This window comes from Sminthopsis crassicaudata, chromosome 2 (assembly GCF_048593235.1).
Source record: "Sminthopsis crassicaudata isolate SCR6 chromosome 2, ASM4859323v1, whole genome shotgun sequence".
Taxonomy (NCBI): domain Eukaryota; kingdom Metazoa; phylum Chordata; class Mammalia; order Dasyuromorphia; family Dasyuridae; genus Sminthopsis; species Sminthopsis crassicaudata.
Window position 1 is genome coordinate 501,449,829 of NC_133618.1, and position 20,930 is coordinate 501,470,758.

General features: G+C 41.7%; 1 protein-coding gene across 2 annotated transcripts; it reads left to right on the top strand.

Annotated features, from left to right (window-relative positions):
* Positions 1 to 870: 870 nt before the first annotated feature.
* On the top strand, positions 871 to 20,204 carry PRDM12 (PR/SET domain 12). Of its 2 annotated transcripts, none has more exons than XM_074285186.1 (5): positions 871 to 1,203; positions 2,887 to 3,080; positions 5,138 to 5,293; positions 16,013 to 16,124; positions 18,256 to 18,776. In XM_074285186.1, the coding sequence occupies exons 1-5, from the start codon at positions 981 to 983 to the stop codon at positions 18,639 to 18,641; spliced, it is 1,071 nt and encodes a 356-aa protein (XP_074141287.1). In that variant the 5' UTR covers positions 871 to 980; the 3' UTR covers positions 18,642 to 18,776. The 2 variants fall into 2 exon arrangements, with proteins under 2 accessions (XP_074141287.1, XP_074141288.1); XM_074285187.1 differs by having other exon boundaries at positions 872 to 1,203; positions 2,890 to 3,080; positions 18,256 to 20,204.
* The last annotated feature ends 726 nt before the right edge of the window (positions 20,205 to 20,930 follow it).

The window sequence follows — 20,930 nt, forward strand, 5'->3', positions numbered from 1 at the left end:
AATCACAAAGCAGCCGGCTCCCAGTTTCTCAAAACTGAGACACGAGCTGGGGAGAGGAGAAACGGGAGGCGGCCGGGGAGTGCTACCCTGTCTGGCCCTGTCAGGTCCCGAGACGAGAAACAGTTTGACTGGATAGTGGTAATAGACTTCTGTCATCCGATGCCTACTGGGACAATCGGAGGCAACAGTCAACCCAGGAAGAGTGTGTGTGTTATCTGTTTGTCTGTCTGCCGCTCTGCCTCTCTGTTTGTACCTATCTCCCACTTCTCATCCCCGGCCCCCCCCTCAGTTCCACCCCTCACCCCCTCGCCTCAACTAAGAAGTGCAGACTTGTAGCGGGTTTCAAGAGCAGTCTCTTTTCTCCAGCCCCGCTCCCAGATTTCTATGCTGGGATAAACCTAGCCTGTGGTTCTGCCTCTCCCTCTGCCCTTCCCACAAGGGGAGGGGGGAGGGGGGAGAGGGGAGAGGGAGGAGGACGACGACAACGACTAAGGTGAGGAGGGGGCTCCCTCCCCCCTCTCCCTCTCTCCTCGCTTTCTCCCTCTAGGTTTGTCGCTCCCTGGTAGAACAAGTCTATCTTACAACGTCAGGGGGGTCATTAATAACCAATTAGGAGGGTCACTGCGGCTCCTATAAAGGGGCTGAGAATTTGCCAAGTGGCAGACTGTTAGGTGTAGAGTAGCAAAAGACGAAAGCTCGCTTGAAAGCCCATCTCCAAACACTGATAAGCTCCATATATATTTATATCTCTCTATCTATATTATATATTTTACTCAGACTTGGCTATCGACGCTATCTTTTTCTTACACACTTTTCTTGCCCCCTTTTTTCTCGGCCACCTCCCTCCCTCCTCTTTCTCCTCCTCCTCTTCCTCCACCTCCTTCTTTTCCTCCTCCTCCTTCTCTTCTCTTGCTCTTCCCTCTCTTGCTCTCCCCCGAGCCCATTGCCGTCTCGAGTGGCCAGAGAGGACGGGGTGGTTCATGATGGGCTCGGTGCTCCCCGCGGAAGCCCTGGTGCTGAAGACTGGCCTGAAGCCGCAAGGGCTATCTCTGGCAGAGGTGATCACCTCCGACATCCTGCACAGCTTCCTCTATGGTCGCTGGCGGAACGTGCTGGGAGAACAGCTCTTCGAAGAAAAGTCTCACCACGCCAACCCCAAAACCGCCTTCACCGCAGAGGTCCTGGCGCAGTCCTTCTCCGGAGGTGAGTGGGCCCTGCTCCCCGGGGTGATTTTAAGACTAGACGTCTATCGCCTACGCCCTCGCCCCGCTTCAAGCTAGAGGGTCCCGGCTAGCTCGGGCCCTGATACCTACATACCTCGATGCCCCTTGGACGGCGCTTTGCCCAGCCCACCTCAACCTAGCCCATCGCACGCACAGAAGCCCAGGAAGCCGAGGGAACCAGCTCAGGCAGCTCTTTGTCCCGGAGTTCACTGGGGTGGGGTGGGAGCGAAAGGGACACTAGCCCTCCTTGGGCGCAGGAGCTGAGAGTGAGTTGGGAGGGGGAACAACTTTCTGAAAACCCAGCTCTTGGAGCTCTCCAAAATCCACAATCCTCGGAATTCCTCTCCCATTGACTTCCTCACTCCGGGTCCCACCGTCTCTCCCCGCCTCTCCCCTCTCCCTGTCCCCACTCTGCCATTGATTCCCTTCCCCCCCCTCGGGCCCCCGCCCCTTTTGAGCCCAAGTCCCTGGCGTTTAAGGCCTTACTAGGCGTGTAATAGCAGTTGACTCAAAAAGAAGGGTTTTAAATTCATTTAGTTAACTTGGGCTTGACCTGCGAAAGTTCCCACTTAAACCCAGAAACTTTAAAGGGGGGGAAGAGGGACTGGAGAGGGCTGGGGAGAGGGAGAGAAAAAAAGTTTCTTTTCTTTAAGATGTCTCAAGTTCTTATTCCTCATTCATCAACCCGCAAACAATATCTCTCCCTTTCGCTGGCATTTCTGGGCGTCCCCCTCTCTTTCCCCCCTTTAAGATTTCTGTTCCTCTCTTAATTTACCGTGAAGACTAATTCCAGTTCCATTCACACTATGTCAACCATCTAATCTCCCCATTTTGTAAGGGGAATTCCTCGGCCCCTTTTAAACAAGTCTTCTCCGCAGTGAGGCCGAATTTACTGCTACAGCATTCTTAAAGGGCTAATGAATTTAGAATTAGCAATTTCTTTCTAGTTGATCCTAATGAATGCAGATCACTTTAACAGCGTGACAAATTGCTGGATGGGCTGAAATAGACACCATTTAACCCCCCTTTTCAGCCTCTGCGCTCTCATATTTTTTTCCCAGGTAGCTTAGAGGGGAACCTTGTAACACATTGTAGGATCCGGAATGTGCATTAGCAGCCCCCATCCCAGCCGGGGGTCAGGTCCGCCTGAGGCTGGAAGATCGACCCTGAAGAGGCCGCGGCACCACCCACCCCCACCCCTACCGGGGCCTAGCCAGGCTGGGACTTCCCAATCCTGGTGCGCAAAGGGGCAGCCTCCGCCCAGGGAGAGGTAGCTGCTGTGTATTGTACGATAGTGCTGCTGAGGTGTCTTTCTCCCTCTCTTCGTGTCCTGAAATTCCGTTATGGTACCCCCAAAAGCAGTTTCCAAAGATCTGCCTGATCCTTAACCTCTCCCCTATTTGCAGCTGCGTGTAGGAAAAGGCAGCCCCTTGAAAGACGGTTTGCTTTTTACTCAATATTCCTTGCCTGACTCTACCGGGACTCTAAGAATAGGATCTCGCTTCGGTTTCTTCATTCTGCAATCTAGTTCTTCAGCAAATCAGTGGGGAGATGAAGGAAATAAGGCTGGGGTCTGGGGAGGGAAGGGGACTGGGAGGTTCTGTTGGGAGCCTGTGCTGTCCTCCCTTCTCACTGCCCCGTCTCATCTCCTCTCTCCACCCAGCAGAGGTGCAGAAGCTGTCGAGTCTGGTGCTTCCATCTGAAGTGATCATCGCTCAGAGCTCCATCCCCGGGGAGGGTCTGGGGATCTTCTCCAAGACTTGGATCAAAGCAGGCACTGAGATGGGTCCCTTCACAGGCAGGGTCATCTCTCCGGAGCATGTGGACATCTGCAAGAATAACAACCTCATGTGGGAGGTAAATGGAAAGGGTTTTCCGGGAGGGCCTGGGGTCTACCAACTTCTGCCCTCCAAGCAACCTAGCTCCCTGGGCAGGGACTTTGCAAGGAGAGTCCCAAACTGCTATAAGTCATCTAAGGTGTCTGTGAAGTCAGAACTGGAAGGTTAGTCAAATTTCCCAGAGCAGGGTACTATCAGGAACTGAGAAGGTTTTGTGCTACAAACTGGACTCCTAGTTCTTCTCCTCTTGATTGGAGAGCAGTGGATATCCTTCAGATTAATGGTGAGAAATGCATATATTACTCCACCTGCCCAGTTCAATGTAAGCAAAAACTGATTCAAAAATTACCATTCTCCACTCTTAACTCCAGCTATTTTATGGGCATATAAACAAGTAGCCTTAGTGGGGATGGAGGGAAGCAAAGAGGACATAACCATGAGGTCAATAACTCACCAAACTTTCCTCCTTTCTACATCCCCTTCAAGGACACACCTCAGACTGAGCTCCATCCTTATTTGGAAGATCCATAAAACCTGCCTTCTCTGCAACAAAGGATCTGTCCTTCAGCCTCTCTCTCTTCTTCTTCCCCAGGCCCTAAGCCAAAATCATACTAAAAATCAGGGAAAGATGTACATATAGATGTTGAGGAACCAAGTGAATCTGTGGCTTTAAATGTCACACACAGACACACACATACACACTCCTTTGGAGGAGAGTCTGAAGACCTTAAGTTCTAAATCCAGTGTACCACTAACTGGATGACCTTGAGAAAAATAATTTTCTCTCTCTGGGCCTCATGTTCTTCATCTATAAAATGAGGAAATTGCACTGGATTATTTCTTAGATTTCTTCCAACTCTAATATTGTGTTCTTAAGGTCTCTTTTAGCTCTGGCATTTTATATGCTAAGATCCCTTCTGGTTCTGACATTCTGTGTTCTCTCTCCAAATTTATATGGATGTACATGGTATGCAGTTAGTGACAAATGTGTGGTCAAAGAAAGCCATCCTAGGCCTTTTCATCCCAGAGCATCCTGGATTTTTCATCACATTCCTAAATTGAATGAGATCTGGCTGGGAAAACCACTTCCCTTGCTTTACCGGTACTTTATTTTCTAGATTTCCTTCTCCCAGGGTGATGAAGTTTCTTCTCTAGGTTGCTGGCCCAAAACATTATTCAACCTATCCAAATCAGATGAGTTAAGGAAGGTTTTCAGTTTTCAGATGGAGCAGCTAGAATTCAAAGCCAAGGTTTGGCAGCAGAATTTTTTTCTTCTCCACTCCCTACACAGGGGGAGGCAAAGCTATATAGTAGCAACCAAGAAATTAATATTGAAGATTTTAGAGCATCCTAAGAAAGGAGATTAAAATTACTCTTCCCCCTTTCACAGAGAAGCAAAGTTAGGTATCTGGAACCAGACTCTCTTAGAAAGTCTATAATAAAGCCCGGAAGAGAACTCAGGCTTTACTTCTCTAAACTCATGGAAACTGCCCACTGATTATTTTGGAAAGAGGAAGAGGAGTTAATCTTGTTCTACTTTAGTCTAGAGAAAACCAAGAACAGTAGATAGAAGTTGAAGAGAGTTGGGTTATAGCTTTATAAGGAAAAATTCTATTAGAGATGTCCACAAGCTAGCTACCTTAAAAAGTAGTAGGTCTTGAAGTAGAAGCTGGATGATTACCTGTTGGAGGTGTTGTGAAGAGGATTCTTATTCATATATGAATCAGGCAAAATGATTTCTGAACTTTTTTCCAGCTTCAAGATATGTACGAACCAGCGCCATTGGCTTTGTTCATTTAGCAGTTATGGGATCACAGTATGGTTGATGAGGAAAGGACATTAGAGGCAGTCCACTTTAACCTTCTCATTTCACAGATGAGAAAGTTGAGGCTGAGAGAGGTGATACCTTGTTTGAGGTCATATACTTCATAAGTGGAAAGGTCAGAATTGAATTAAGGTCTTCTGACTTCCAAGTCTGTTGCTTTTCCCACTATGCAATATATGCAACAAGCCTCCAATGCACTGTTTCTCGAGCTTCTTATTTCTTAGCTTGGGCTCCTTTCTTCCCATGGCCAGGTATTCAATGAAGATGGCACAGTTAGATATTTCATTGACGCAAGCCAAGAAGATCATCGAAGTTGGATGACTTATATCAAATGTGCCCGAAATGAGCAAGAGCAAAATCTGGAGGTGGTACAAATTGGCAACAGTATCTTCTACAAGGCAATTGAGGTGAGAAGATGTGGGGTGACAGAGCCTCCTGCCCAAGGGGTGTGTGTGTGTGTGTGTGTTTGTGTGTGTGTGTTGGCATGGGGGGGTTCCTTTAGGGATTCTGAGCAGCAGAGCTCTTCATGCCTATATTTGAATGTATATGTGTATACTTTAAGAGAAGACCAAATATAATATCTCTCTTTTATAAGGGAGACAATCAGCAATAATTTTTTTTATAATTTAATTTTCTTAAATGGTGATCAAAGGCATCTCAGAAAGGAATGCCTGATATTTATTCCCTCTAGACAAGTAGTCTATAGGATAAGTTTGAAGGATGTTCCTTTAGATGTAGAGGACTAGAAAAGAAATAATAACTAGGGAAGAGAGTTTTGAATTTGGAATCATTTATTTATTCATAGTGTATTAAGCTGTGTTATCAACCATCTTAGGAGGATGAGGAGGCCTAAACCAAACCCACATACGAAAAATTTTAGCCTACTCCTCCATTGCCCACATGGGTTGAATAGCAATCATTGTTCACATTAACCCAACCATAACAATTCTCAATCTGACCATATTCATTAAAATAAAAAAATAATAATTTATTCAAACCCTATTCGATGAAGGGCACTGTGTTAAGCATTGAAATGATGAGTAAGACATCATCTCTGTTAGTCTACTAAGACTTTCCAGTCTAGGAGAAGAGTCAAATAATTATAATAAAACCAGCAAAGACAGGAATGACATGCAAAAGGAGTTTCATCTAGAGTCTATGTTAGGAAGCATCCAAAGCCGCAGGCTATGATATTCATTCATTCAACAAACACTTATTAAGTCTTAAGTGTACAGCATTGTGGGAGGTAGTGCTAGGAGAGCAAATTTAAATGCCTCATTTTTGTTCCTAGAGAGCTTGTAGCTAGTTAAGGTGTGAGTCTTTTGTTTGTTTTTGTTTATAAGAAAGTCATTGCTTCTGTGTCACTGATAGTCCTAGAAACCTTTCATTTCCAGATACCTCATGAGCAGGACCCAGCAGTTCCCTCAATTGGCATCATATTCCCTCCTGACCAAGCAATGCACTCAAAACCCATTTCCTAGAGAGGAAACAGGATTGGCCTTTGCCCTTGACAGATCTTGCCACTAACAGATTCTGGGCGGCTTAAGGGAATGATAAATACCATTGCAATGAGACCTAAGGGAAAAGCTCTTCTTGGGACCCTCAGCTTTGAAGCTTGTCGAAGGGAAAAGACCACTGGGCCATTTAAATGCTACGTTTTGAGTGAAGATTAAGGGATAGTATGAAATACTCTCAGTAGAAGCTGGATAATCTGATATTGAGAGAAAACTTGCTAATCATCCAGTGACCCAGTGCAGTCTGGATGTATAAATTAAGGACTCTCCCACCACCAAATGATCTTAAATTAGCCCCAATTTGAAGTTCACTTCATGAACAGAACATTCTTATATCTTGACATTCACGAATTTTCTCTTTTAATTTTGAATCCTCATCCTGATTCCCAATAAGTATCTACTCATCTTATCTTCACTTATCTTCACAGTATCTTCACTCTCACCAATACATACATGCCCTTACCTCTCTCATTTCTTCCTCCCCATATGCGCACAGATTTTTAATTTTAGGGAGTGGGTGGGAGGAGGATGGAAACTATGATTTAGTGGTATCAGGAGTCCTAGGAAAGAGATTCTTCAAGCCAAAGCATTTTGGTAATTACTTGGCAATTTATATAGTCTTAGAGAATTACCTGGGGGCACTAAAAGATTAAATGATCTGTCCAGGATCACATACACAATAAATATGTATCAGAGATGGGCCTTGAACACAGGTCTTACTGATTCTGAGGCCAGTTCTCTATAAACTATGATTTACTGCCTAAACTCCTCATATACATTTATACCTTTGGCAAGTCTTTTTATTTTATTTTATTTTATTTTATTTTATTTTTTGGAAGTTAAGTGAGTTTAAGTGATTTATCCAGGATACACTGCTAATAAGTAAGTTTCTGAGGTTAGATTTGAACTCTGGTCCAGGGCCAGTGCTCTATCCACTGTGCCATCTAACTGCCCTCATATACTTTTATTTAATCTTTTTTTTTCCCCTTTTTTTATGTGTGTTTGAAGTAATTAGGGTTAAGTGATTTGCCCAGGGTCACACAGCTAGAAAGTATTAAGTGTCTGAGTCACATTTGAACTCAGATCCTCCTGACTCCAGGGCTGGTGCTCTATCCACTATGCCTTATAGCTGTTCCCCTCATATACTTTTATTCTTTCTCTCTCTCTTTCTCTTTCTCTCTCTCTCTCTCTCTCTCTCTCTCTCTCTCTCTCTCTCTCTCTCTCTCTCTCTCTCTCTCTCTCTCTCTCTCTCTCTCTCTCTGAAATATCTTAATGCAATCCAATTGAACTCAACAGTTATATTGTACCCATATTTTCCTGGCACTGTGCAAGGCATTGAGGAAGATGAAATATGATATGATTCTTACCCACAAGAAGCTCCTATTTAGTCACAAATTTCACTACAAACATAAACATGTTTTTACATTTAAGTAGGGAATTAGAACAAAAAATATAAGTTGTTACTGTGTCTGGGATCTTAGCGAAATATTCCTACCTAAAGCTAACTTACAACTCTAGATATGTTTCACTGTGTGTGCCAGAGCACTGTAAAGTAAACCAAGGAAGGAACCTGGGAGATTCTAAGGTAAGAATTCAAAGTGTGAAGTTAATAGGAATAATTAGAGTGACTAATTTCTCAAAGATTTAAAAATAGAAATCAGCTTGTAGTCCCCTACTTTGGCCAGAGACTTGAAATTCTAAAAATTGAGAAAAGCAAATAATATAATTTCACCAAATTATTATCTTTTCAGTGGCACTGCACAAATCAGTACCTATTATTTTGATTTTATTTCTCAGTGCTTGTTGTTTTGACTTTTTTTTTCATTTTTTGCTTAAATAAGTTTTATATTTTCAAAATATATGCAAAGATAAGTTTTCAGCATTTACCCTTGCAAAACCTTGTGTTCCAAATTTTTTCTCCCTTTTCTTATCCTAGATAGCAGGTAATCCAATATATGTAAAACATATGTAATTCTTTTGTTTTGACTTTATTTTGCAGTACTTATTGTTTTAGATTGTTATTTTTTGGGGGGGGTCCAGATTTGTAATTTTATCACTGAAGGCAACTCCCAGTATAGAAATTCCCTCCAGCCACATAAATGGGAAATGTATAGGCTCAAAGAGCTACTTAGGGGCAAAATGTTTAAGTGTTTAGTTAAAGTTAAATCTATGGTCACACATCAGCAGTTCTTGTTTAAATACTTAAATACTTTAAATACTAAATATTCAGCCCAAATACTTGGTCTTAGAAGCCAGGCAGTATTATAACTATCATATTTTAGATCATTACATATCACACCAGCCCTATCCCAATGGATAAAATGGCAAGAGATTGCTGGCAGGAATTACTGGTAAGTCCTTTCTTCTTGAAGAGGACCAATGATACCATGAAATTGGAATCAAGGTATAGTGTGTTCCACTGTGGCTGATCAGTCCAATATGAGCTTGAAAGGTTCTACTATAGATTAGGCACAAATAGTCCATTTAAACATTTGGGATGAAGATGTCTCTAGATTTGTGCATCTCTGTTTCCTTTGTGCTACTGCAGATCTGCTTTGCTCTTGGAGTACAGTGCCTTCTTTGATTTGGGCATTTTATGCCTGCCATGAAAATATCTTCCATATCTCTCAATTGCTGTTAAAGTTGTTAAGAAACACCTTGAGAATACATGACCCCAAGTTTTCTTGACTCCAAGGACTACTCTTTATCAAATTGCTGGCAAAACAAAGAAAAAATTGTAAATATCTCAGATTTTGCTTTAATATAGGAAGTTTAGGAGATTAGAGAAGGCAGCCATTTTCTCAAAACCAAGTGAGCAGGTTTGAGTTAGGATAGATATCATTGTCATGGGAAAACCTACTATTGGATATTAGAAAATGGATGTAAATAGATCTGACCACACACACACACACACAAGATCCAAATTTCCTTCTTCAAACAACCCATCTGTTATGTGATGATTAGTTGCACATGATTTTTTGCAAGTTATTGATCTGGATATCTTTGAAATTAATTGGCTTTTTATGCTGCCTATACATAAGCTGGCAAAAGAAAAAATCTTTAAGTCCAATTTTTTTTAACTTGTTGCCCATCCATTCTTTCAACATTTCAATATGTAAAATACAATCTCTGAGAAATTCTGTCAACATTTTGTGAGATTATTCATGCAATCCTACCCCCACCTTCCACTCCCACAGTATATAAATATCTGGTTCCCAATAATAAATAACTGAATAAATTAGCCTAAAATTCTGTGAGATGCCAAAAAGAGAATTGTATTATCTGAGTAAATCTTGCTGCATTTCCCCCTTCCACACTCATTTTTACCTTTAACTTTAACTAGTGGGAAATTTCTCCAGGCTCATGATATACTTAGACATTTAAAAAATACAAACAAAAAAATGCCCTGAAGGCTCAGATTTCTGGATTATTCTAATAGGAATATATCATATACCAGCAAACTAGGTAATATAAAGAAGTGAAAAATCATTTGGACTAAAAGTAAAAGCTGAATTTATAAATTTAATAGAGAAAAATAGAGAATTTATAAATTATTCTACTTTGAGATTTAAGATACAAGTTTTTCCTGAAAATCATTCCTGTAATCATATCTCTATTATTTCTTCCTCAATCTCTCTCCTTCCTTTCTCCTCTGTTTTTATTTCTCTTTCTCCATCTCTGTCTTTTTATCTCTCTTACTTTACTTTTTGTCTCTTTTTGATGCTTTCTTTCTCTGTATGTCTTCCCCCCCCCCCTCTACCACTTCTCTTTTTGGTAATTGTTGAGCTCACCATTAATGGAACAGATCATTACTAGCTCCCTCTCTTTCCCTTCTTTATATGAGTTCTGCAATCATCATTCAAATGTGTACACCAGGATATCTATGATGTTTTGCTCTGTTGTCCAGCAGCCTCTTACCCAGAACTTTCCACAGCCAGCTATATATAGATGGCTATGATTCATGGACAATTGATGTTCATAAGAAATCATCAAGTAACAAATGATGCACATTAGAATTTTAAAGTTTTAAAGTTAAATGTACTCTTATTCATCCAAATCATCCATGTTTTAGTTATTCAAGCTCTCAGATATATAAGAAGTCCCTATTCCCTAGATGACACAGTGTTTACTTACTGGTGATAATCATAATAATTGCTAACATTTATATAGCACTTTATAACTTACAAAAGAACACAATCTCAGATATTTATAACAGAGGCATGCTGAGATGAGGATGGAAAAGCTCTGAATTTGGCTGAATTCTTCTTTATCAGCAAGGCTTGCTAGTGTTGACATGACTTTAGGCTTGAGAAAATGAAATCCTTACATGAAATGTACAGTGAGGGAAAGAGGAAGAAAAGTTCCTAGGTTAATTCTGAATGCTCATCAATGCATCTCCCCAGTTAGAATATACCATAGGTGATCAGAGTGGAGGAGAGTCATTCAGGAAGGATTATAGATACTCCTTCCTCCTTTATTATATTGTGTATCTTCTGAAAGCCTGGCCAGAAGCAGTTCCAGGTGATATTTTCAGTTCCTTTCTAGAGACTAATCATGTCTTCTTTGAGAAAACTGTATTGCTTTTCAATTGTGATGTAATTTTTTTCCCTATTGGCTTTTACATTTGTCTATTTTTCTATCTACACATATACACATGCACCCCCCCACCCTCCCCACACACATACATATTTATTTTTCAAAATGTCAGAGGACTTCCCCCGGCTTCTAGATATTTTCTCTCTAAGATTGTCTTCTATTTGTATTTATCTTATAGATATTGATTTATGTATGTTGTCTCTACCACTACCATCATCCCAACATGATATAAGCTCCTTAAAGACAAAGGTAGCTTTCCACCTTTTTTCTTTCTTTCTCTTTGCATCCACAGTGCCTGGCACATAGGTAGCATTTACTAAATGCTTATTGATTGATTGATGTTAAATATCACAAATCCCATATTTCCTTAAAATTTCTTCTAATATAATTGAGACAGGCAATAAAAAATTCATCTGGGAGCCACCTAGAATATCACCATCATTATCATTATGGTTATCAATGTTAATATTGTGACTTTCCATGAAAACAGAAAGAGTTAATATTGAATTGGAAATTTTCCCAAGCGAAACCCTAAAAATAAATAAAAAAATAAAAATAAAAAAAATAAATTCATAGTTGAAGCCCTGAAGGAATCCAGTCAATTAATCACAGATCCCTGGAACCCAGATCTGTCTCTGAAATAAAGACCTGTTGGGAATGATCAGAACTGTGTCTCATTTAGGAACCATGGGCCTGCATGACTTTGGAGCACACCTAGCTAAATCCTCAGCCCAAATACTTGGTCCTAGAAATTATAACTATCATTATATTATAACTATCATATTTTAGAACGTTACATATCATACTAGCCCTATCCCAATGAGTAAAATGGCAAGAGATTGCTGGTAGGAAGCTTAGAACAGAAGAGAGAGAAAATGTTTTTAACAGTGGTGATTAGTACAGATCACCTTAGGAGGAAAATTATGAGATTTGGACTTGTCATCTTATCTACAGTGGACCAACAGGGATGGACTCACCCCTGTTATTTAGAGGATATGGTTGGTTGATTGGCTGTTGTCTTTCCTTCTCAAAGAGGACCAAAATGACATTGCTGTCATTTTGTTACTGTTACAGTGTTCAGCTGGTTGATCTGACCAATACCCGCTCAGAATGCTTTATTACTTGTCTGACAAAAATAGTCCATGTGAAAATTTAGGGTGGATGGTCTAACTTTGCACATCCCGTTTCCTCTGAGATTATTCAATTCTGCTTTGCTCATAGAACACAGTACCTTGTCTGATAAAGGCACATGATACTGGGTGGTCTGTGCCAGTGTCTCCCATGTCATACAATCAGTTCTCAAGTTCTTAAGAGAGATCTTGAGTGTATCCTTATATGGCTTTTTCTGATCACCTTGTGAGCACTTGCTCTGTGTGAGTTCTCCATAAAATAGTCTTTTTTGGCAAGCATATATTTGGCATTCGAACAATGGAGTCAGCCCAGGGGAGTTGGCTCTCTGAAAGCTAAAAGGAGTTTACATTATATAATAGCTGAGTAGAAAGGTACCTTAGAACATGGAATGTTTGAACATAGGATTATAGAATGCTAGAAGGTAATCTTGTCTCTCTCCATTTCCCACCCCTGTATTTTATAGATGAGGAATCTGAATATTAGAGAGATGAAATTATTTGTAAGTTCACATCATATACATGATAGGATAAAGATCTTGAGTATCATTTCTGAGAGAGAAACAATTAAAAGAGATGGCTTATATGTCATTTTTAGTTATAATAAGATGCTGAGAAATTTTGCTCTATGTTACAGTTGGAGAAATGAAAAATGAGACTCTTGTTCAAATCCTGGTTCTATCATTCAATCTTTGTTGACTGACTGACTAGCCACGTGACCGTGGCAAGTCATGTTTTCCCTTCCTTATCTGTAAAATGAAAATTTGGTCATTTCTAAGGCCTCTTCTACCACATTCTCTCTTCCTCTCTTTCTCTCTCACTTTCTCTTTGTCTCTCTATCTCTCTCTGTCTGATTCCTTTTCTCCCTCCTCCCCTATCTCTATCTTTCTGCATTCCCCTCTTACCCTGTCCTCCCAACTTGTCCTTCTCACTCTACTCCCTCATTACACAACTCTGCTAAAATTTCAGACCTAGGAAGGAAATAGAGGTTAATCATTTCATCTCTTCCATGGCTTCATTTCCCTCCTAATTCCAATGCTATATACAAAACTTTCAGAATATATGTCTCCTTTGCTCCAGGAAGATATGATAATGTCTAGGAAAGAAAGGTGCAGGAGATTCATACTAGGACAAAACTATTTGCCTTTTTTTAGTTAAAGTGTTTGTAGGCCCACGTTAAATGCTCTTTGTAAAAGCAAAATTAATTTTTTTTCCTGGCCAGATTGCCTGGCCTTTCTTCTTTGGTTAAATCCAGGCTCTGATACTCCATTCATCTTGCTACCAGGTAGCTATCAAAGGCGACAGAAGAAGATGACATGGTGAATAGAATGCCAAACTTGGAATTAGGCAGATATGGATTTGTTTTATGTGATTTTAGTGAAGTCACAATGATTTTTTTTCTTCTATAAAGGGGTAACATATATATTATCTGCCTCAGAGGGCTGTTAAGAAGATAATAGATAATGGATATAAAGTGCCATGCATCTCCTCCTTGAAATGCTAAAGAAGTTCCAATTATTATTATCTAATCCCAAATCATCTCTCTAAACTAAGCAATAGGACAAATCCATCCTTCAGGTGTCTAAGTACTGAATCTTCTTGCTTTAAAACTCTCCAATTAGACCAAATCCAAGATTGGCAGTGTTTTGGGGAGCAAGATTCTCATGACATCAGTCTTTTCCTCAAGACAGATTGTTTAATAGGGAAGTACTTGGACCCAGGATATCTGCTTTTCAGACTCCCTTCTCTCTTTGATTCAAATTCTGTGGGTATGATTAAAAGAATTAATTCCTCTCTCAATCGGAATGCAAATCCAATGGGTTAAAGAGTCTTGCTTCAATGAGGTTGACCAGAGAGCTTGGCCTACCTTTTAGGATATCAGCAAAGTCCAGGGTTTTCTGGTTATTCACAGCCTGAAACAACTGCCTGTGGAAAATTCCTCCAGCCCTATCTTGTTGCATAATCATCCTTTCCCTATTCTCTTTGACAAGGTCTGTCTATATTTGTTATTCTATTTGGAAAAACACTTCTTTTTCTGTCCTTTCTCCCTGCCTTCGTCTGCTCCTTCCTTCTTTCCTTTCTTTCTTCCTTCTTTCTCCCTCATTCTCCCCCTATCCTTTTCTTTCTTCCCTCTCCTAATTCCTTTTCTTTTTTTCTTTCTTTCTTCCATCCTTCCTATTATTTTTTCTTGTTCCAATGGGGAACTTTTTGATGATCCTGATTTTCTTCACTCTATTTTTGAACTCTTTTTTTCTTCTTGATAATTTGTTCTTCTCATATAGTCTTGAAAGGCTGCTTTTTGGGGTTCTTTTTTCTTTGCACAATCAAAAGAATCATAAATCTTTTTAAAGTCTTGACTTATTAATTTTGTTGTTGTTGTTGCCACCAAAGTGAATTTGGGATCCAAAGACAAAAATGACATCTGGTGCTGTGTACATTTTGGTCAATTTGTAAGTTCCTGAGTTTCAGTCTTGAGCACTGAAGTTTTCTTAAGCCCTATGACCATCTGTTTACATTGAGTAAATCTGTGTGCCATGAACTCCCAGGCTCTAATGATTTCCTAATTCATAATGGAAGCTCTTTTCTCAATCATGGGGGGGAGGGGAGAGAAAAGGTCATTTGCATGATGTATCAGTGTATTTCCTCCCCTTAAATTTTTTGTCACATATATTTTCAATAATTCAAAAAGAACTTGAATTTGTAATTTTTGTTCTTTCTTGGGGAAAGCAATTTCAAGATCCATAGAGGATGCTCATTACTATAGCGAGGGATAAAAATTAACTAACCAATCAACAAGTACTTCTCTGAATCTCAGTTTCTCCTTTTGTAAAATGGTGTTTGCCTAGATGATTACTAAAGTTAAAGAGAATCATTTAGTATTGAGCCCACTATATATTTTGCTCTGTAAAAGATGATGATAGCTTAAATTTACATAATATTTTGAAGTCAGTAAAGCACTTTACATACAATAATCTTATTTGAGAGACTAAGTCCATTTTATTATTATGTTGATGTTATAAATGAGTAAACTGAGTCTCAGAGATATGAAGTGATTTGCTCAAGTCACATATTTATAAAGATTCAGCTCCTAGTCAGAGGATCAGGAATTCATTAAGAGGAGATAAATATTAAATATGGGCTTTACATTTGAGAAAAATTTGTTGGAAAACCCAACATCTGGTTGAACAACTCATACATAGGAGAAATGATGAGAGAATACTATAAACAGCCTAGGCTCAACACTCTGATCTACATCATGCAGTCTTAGGAAACATCTGGATGATTGCAATTTGGGGCTGTCCCTCTTTTTGGGCCAGAGTTTGAATGAAGATGATTTTCTTTCATTATCATGTCCTATTATCCATGTATTAGGCTGATGAAGCTTTGGAAATCCATTTTATTGATTCTGTTACAGGGCCTCCTGCTTCCCAATCACAACTTTCAGAAATGGAGTTTTCTAGTCCATGGAAAGAAAAACAGGCCCACAAAACTGTCTTTCAGAGATACTTTTTATAGATGTATCTAAGATTCCCTCTGCATGTTACATGTTTAAGGGTTAGGTGAAGAAAATTCCAGGATGCTACACTGAATCACCACTGTGATAGAACTACAGATGTGGCCACATTAAAATTCTCAGAGTCGGGTTCAGATTTTCAGAGAATTTAGAACTAGAAATGACCTAAGAAATCACTTAATTCAACTTCTTTATTTTAGAATGGAGAAAATAGGTTCCCAGAGTGAGTTGCTCAATGCTACACAGGTAGTACTGGGATATGAATCTAGGTCTTCTGACTGAATCTAGCAGCCTTTCTCCTGTATGAGGAGATACAGTCAGAAGCTTCATCTTCCTCTCCCCCTCTGATTGCCTCATGGTCTCTTTTTTTTGCAGATGATTCCTCCGGATCAAGAGCTGCTAGTTTGGTATGGGAACTCCCACAATACTTTCCTGGGGATTCCTGGTGTCCCAGGGTTGGAAGAAGAACAGAAGAAGAACAAACATGGTAGGTAGTCCTTAACCAGCCAGGGCTATCTTTACAGGTGGCCCTTTGTATTTCTCTGCTTCCTTTTTAACCTCAGGGCAATGATAGTCATTAGTTTCTAATTGGAGGGGAAGAAAGAAAACCAAATGGTTCTTCCTGCCCAGCTTATGTGATACATCCTTTTCTCATTCCTCCCCCCGACCAAAAAAAAAAAAAAAAAAAAAAAGGCATCAGGAATCTCTTTTGATGGATTTTCCACTGTTTTGCTTGGTTGATCCTGTAACCCCAAGCTGGGGCTGATCAATAAGATTTAATTTACTCTGCCCCAAGATGCCAGACAAGATGCTTTCAAGGCAGAGCTTTCAAGGATGATAGTTAGCCAAAAAACATTTGTTAAGGATCTACTAGATGCCAGATACTATGCTAAGGGCTGGGGATTGAGAGGAAAAAAACAAAACCAGTTCCTGCTCTCCAGGAACTCAATGTTTAATAAGGGAGACTGTGCAAACAGCTAATTACAAATAAGATATAGATGTGATAAACTGGAGACAGTCTCCTAGGAAGGCATTACGGAAGGACTGAGAAAGACTTCTTGCAGAAGAAGAACTTTAAGAAGCAGGACTTTGCAGAAGCTGAGACTTCAGTGTCAGAGGAGAGAAGGGGCTTATAGGAAAGATGTTACAAAGGTTAAAATAACAAGATTTGAGAACTGATGTGATTAAAGGGAGCAAAAGAGAGTGAGAAATTGAGGATTACCCTTAGGTTTCCAGCCAGGATGATTGGAAGCATAGTGGTGGCCTCAGTAGTAATAAGGAAGTTAGGAAGAGGAGAAAGTTTGGCAGGCTCCATGGAAAGGGTGGGGAGGAGCTGTGGCAGGGGGGAGGGAAGGGAAGACAATGAGTTCAGTTTTAGACCTATTTAGATCTATCTAAGACGACTAAGAGATACCCAGTTCAACATGTCCAATAAATAGTTGAAAATGCAGGCCTGGAAGACAGATGCAAGGTTAGAGCAGGCTAAGTAGATCTTAGAATCATCTTCAGAAAGATAATAATGGCACCAAAAGGTGCTGTTATTAAGGAAAATAGTATAAAGAAAAAGAATAATAGGATAGAGTCTTGGGGGACACCTATGGTTAGGTTCTGCTAAAGTACATAAAGTATAAATTACCTGGAATATTCATTGGCATTTAGCTGCTCTAAAATGGTAGCTCCTCCAAGGGAGGCAGTGAGTTGTGGTGAAAATAGTGCGGTAAAAAAATTAGGGCTAGTCATTTCTTTTTTCTGGCCCTGAATTTCCCGGTACAAAAAAAAACAAAAACAACAACAACAAAAAAAAAAAAAAAAAAAAAAAAAAAAAAAAAGCCCTGAGCTAGCCTAGATCATTATGATGATCCCTTCTATAATTCTACACAAAGCCGTGGGATCTCAGACATGATTGAGATCTCAGAGGCCACGGAATCCAGCCTGCACCACGCAGGAGCTTCCCAACTTCCCTTTACTGCATCTCTGACAAGTGGTCATTTACTTGACCGCCTGCAGTATCAGCACGCCAGTTTCCCGGGTTCTTTGCGACTCCTTCATCCCTTAGAAGCCCAGGGCCCTGGGGAAACGACTCAAAGCCCTTTGGGGCGGTCATTCTCTGGCAGAGGCAGGACGACAGTGTCTACATTAAAGTGCAAATCAATCCATGAACAAACAAGCATTCACTTTTACTGCCTAATTTTAAAATATTTATTGTCTACATCACCGTCATTCTCAAATTATCTTCCCGCTTCTTCCCAGAAGTTGCCCCTTGTAATAAAGAATTTTTAAAGAGAGAAACAGAAAAAAAAAAACAAACAAAAACAAATCTCATTAAAACCAACCAACATTATCAGCTGAGGCTTATAGTGCCCATAGGGAGAAGGAAGCAGTTTTCTTTCTCTTCTTCAGGCTTCACCCAAGGCTATATTTAGGCCACTTTGGATGAGGGATTTTGTCAGGCCCTGGACGTGCGAACCATCACCTGCCCTCATGGAGCTTACATTTTATCCTGACGTAAGAGGCTAAGGGCGCAGGTAAAGTCTGCTCAGTGGCTGACGCCATCTGTCTAACCCGGCCGCTCCGTTCTTCTTTCCTCCCCCCGCCCTTTGTCCCGCTGCCCCGACCAGAGGACTTCCACCCAGTGGACACTGCCGCCAACACTGCGGGCCGCATGCGCTGCGTCATCTGCCACCGGGGCTTCAACTCCCGCAGCAACCTGCGCTCTCACATGCGCATCCACACCCTGGACAAACCCTTCGTCTGCCGCTTTTGCAACCGGCGCTTCAGCCAGTCCTCCACCCTCCGCAACCACGTCCGCCTGCACACTGGCGAGCGCCCGTACAAGTGCCAGGTGTGCCAGAGCGCCTACTCCCAGCTGGCGGGGCTGCGGGCGCACCAGAAGAGCGCCCGCCATCGGCCCCCCAATGCCTCGCTGCAGGCCCACTCGCCCGCTCTGCCCGTGCCCCATCCCACCTCCCTGGCAGCGCACCACATCCCCACCATGGTGCTGTGAGGTGCCCTGGCTGGCCTGCGACGGGAGGCATTGGAACCTGGCACCGCGGCGCGGCATGCTCTCCCATCCTCTCCATTCCTTCCTTCCCGAGATCTGCGAAAGCTGACCTCCTGCCGTGGGAAGGGGAGTGCAGAGGAGGGGCTGGTTTCGTGATTTGGTTTTAAGGCCGCTGAGTAAGTCTCTTCTCCCGCTCAGCTGGCACAGTTTGCATACTGCCTCCTTCTCCGGGGAGCTTGGGGTGGGGGGCAGAAGAAGGCGCCCTCAGTATATACACATATATGTTTTCTTCGTCTTACATCACCTTGGCCCTTCTTACATCACTTGGCCATCCTAAGTCAATCTGTATCCCCTGCCCCTCACCTAGCTACCCCAGGTCGCGAGCCTGGGCGCCTTTTCCCTCCTCAGGAAGGGGGTAGGGGAATGAGTGACGGAAGGAAAAGGAGCGGCTTTCCCAATCACTCATCGGCTCCGTTTCCCTCGGACCCCCCTGCTCTAAAAAGTTGTGATCCCCAGAAAATGGACAGCTTGGCGGCGGGAGGGAGGGGCGGCGGCGATAATGAGGGCCATCTAAGATTTCCCGGTGGCTTATATTCAGTCTGGAGGCCAAAGCAATGCGGGTTGGGATAGAAGTGGGGGTGGGAGTGGGGTTGGAATCAGGAATTCCTTCTTTCCCAAAACAAGGGATGCCTCTGGTGTCTTCCTTCCCCTACTTCCTCCCACCCTCAAGATTATTCTCAGGAAACAGACGCAGGTCAGTTGGTTTTCGTTCAAAAACAGTGTCCTTGCTAACGCTGCTCCCTGACGGGTCCGGCTGGGCAAAGGTGGTGGGTAGAAGCTGGGAGGGCAGGCTTGAGACCGTTAGACTTTCTGGCCTGGATTGCAGGGTCCATTGTTAGAAGGATCTGATGTTAGGCTGTATTCTCCCCTGACCTGCACTACTAGAAACTGGAAGCCTAAAGGGATTATGGTAGATCAGGTCAACTATGTATGAACAGATTTGGGAGGAGTAAGGTCAAGAGGTGTCCACGCTGCTGAATTTCCTCCTGCCCCCGAAACCTCATCTGAATTATCCTCAGGGGAGAAACGAGGGGGACTGGCAGCAGTGCTTTTGAGTCTCGCCCCCTCCCTGGAAACACTTCCAAACAGCTGTGAAATCCCTTGGGAAAACTAGGAGACCACTTCACCTGATTCAGCAGTCCCAGCCCTCCGGAGACCCAACCACATCTTTTCCCCTTTCTGCACCATCCTCCTCCCCAATTGTTCCCAAACTCCAGTAATGAGCGCCCTCTAGTGTCTCCCACCCTACCCCATAGTCATTAACAAGTGACAAGTCCCTTAGGGCGTTTTGTAAAATAAAGAAGCTATAATAATATTAATGAAAAGTATAAAGTGTATAGAGTTTTCACAAACTGTGTTCTACTTCCAGGAAATGGTCACTTTAACTTTGTAAATATTTATCTAAAATGATATTTACAAAACTTTGATATATATTATTTGATTGTATATGTATGACTGTAAATACATTTGTACCTCTTGTATTCTAAAATAAAAAATTACTTGGAACATTTATTATTTAGCAAATGAATAGTTTGGCATTTTATGTACATGACAGCCTTGGAGAAGTAGAGAGTGTCATAAAGTTATTTTTTGTTAAGATATAGTCAAAGTCAATGCCTGGCTATGAGTTAGGGAAATTATGTTTATTTCCTGTCCTGTAAAGGCATGTAGACTGTGTGTTAGATTTCTTGGTCCCTCACTCCAGCCCTTTAACATACTTCACTGTAACCATCAAGGATGCACCATATATATGTTAAGTGAAAACACGTACATTCTTCCTAGGCATCTATCGCCGTAGTACCACCATTAAATATCTAGGATGTGCAAGGTACATCTATCTATAATCTGTAGTGATATTGCCCCTCACTCTTCCTACTCCTATCTCAGGTCACATGGTCCTAGCTCCGCTGCAAAGCAATAAGTAATGTTCAAAAGCTCACAGGACGTGTTGCTTCCAGAAGACGTAATGTTGTTTGCCCTTTTCCGAAGAGGACCAATGGCACCACTGGGTGATGTCTTGAGCATTGGATTAAATGAGGCAGACTTTTGCAGTCTCTCTGAGAGGCCTGAGGTCTGCTAATTTCACTTATTCTACCATTACAGCTTGCAGCCCTAATCAAGGCCAGAACTCCCCAAAGGTCAGAGGCTAGGTCCCAGATCTGTAGCCTCCATACCTAGCTAGCATTGTGTCTTGGCCTTGTGTGATCACAGCTCCTGTTTCTATTGTGTTTT

Bases quoted from the DNA above. Each gene is read 5' to 3' on its own strand.
- PRDM12 (XM_074285186.1), top strand. From the start codon at position 981: ATGATGGGCTCGGTGCTCCCCGCGGAAGCCCTGGTGCTGAAGACTGGC. The intron at 5,294-16,012 runs GTGAGAAGATGT...TTTTTTTTGCAG, and splicing joins TCTTCTACAAGGCAATTGAG to ATGATTCCTCCGGATCAAGA. The intron at 16,125-18,255 runs GTAGGTAGTCCT...TGCCCCGACCAG, and splicing joins ACAGAAGAAGAACAAACATG to AGGACTTCCACCCAGTGGAC.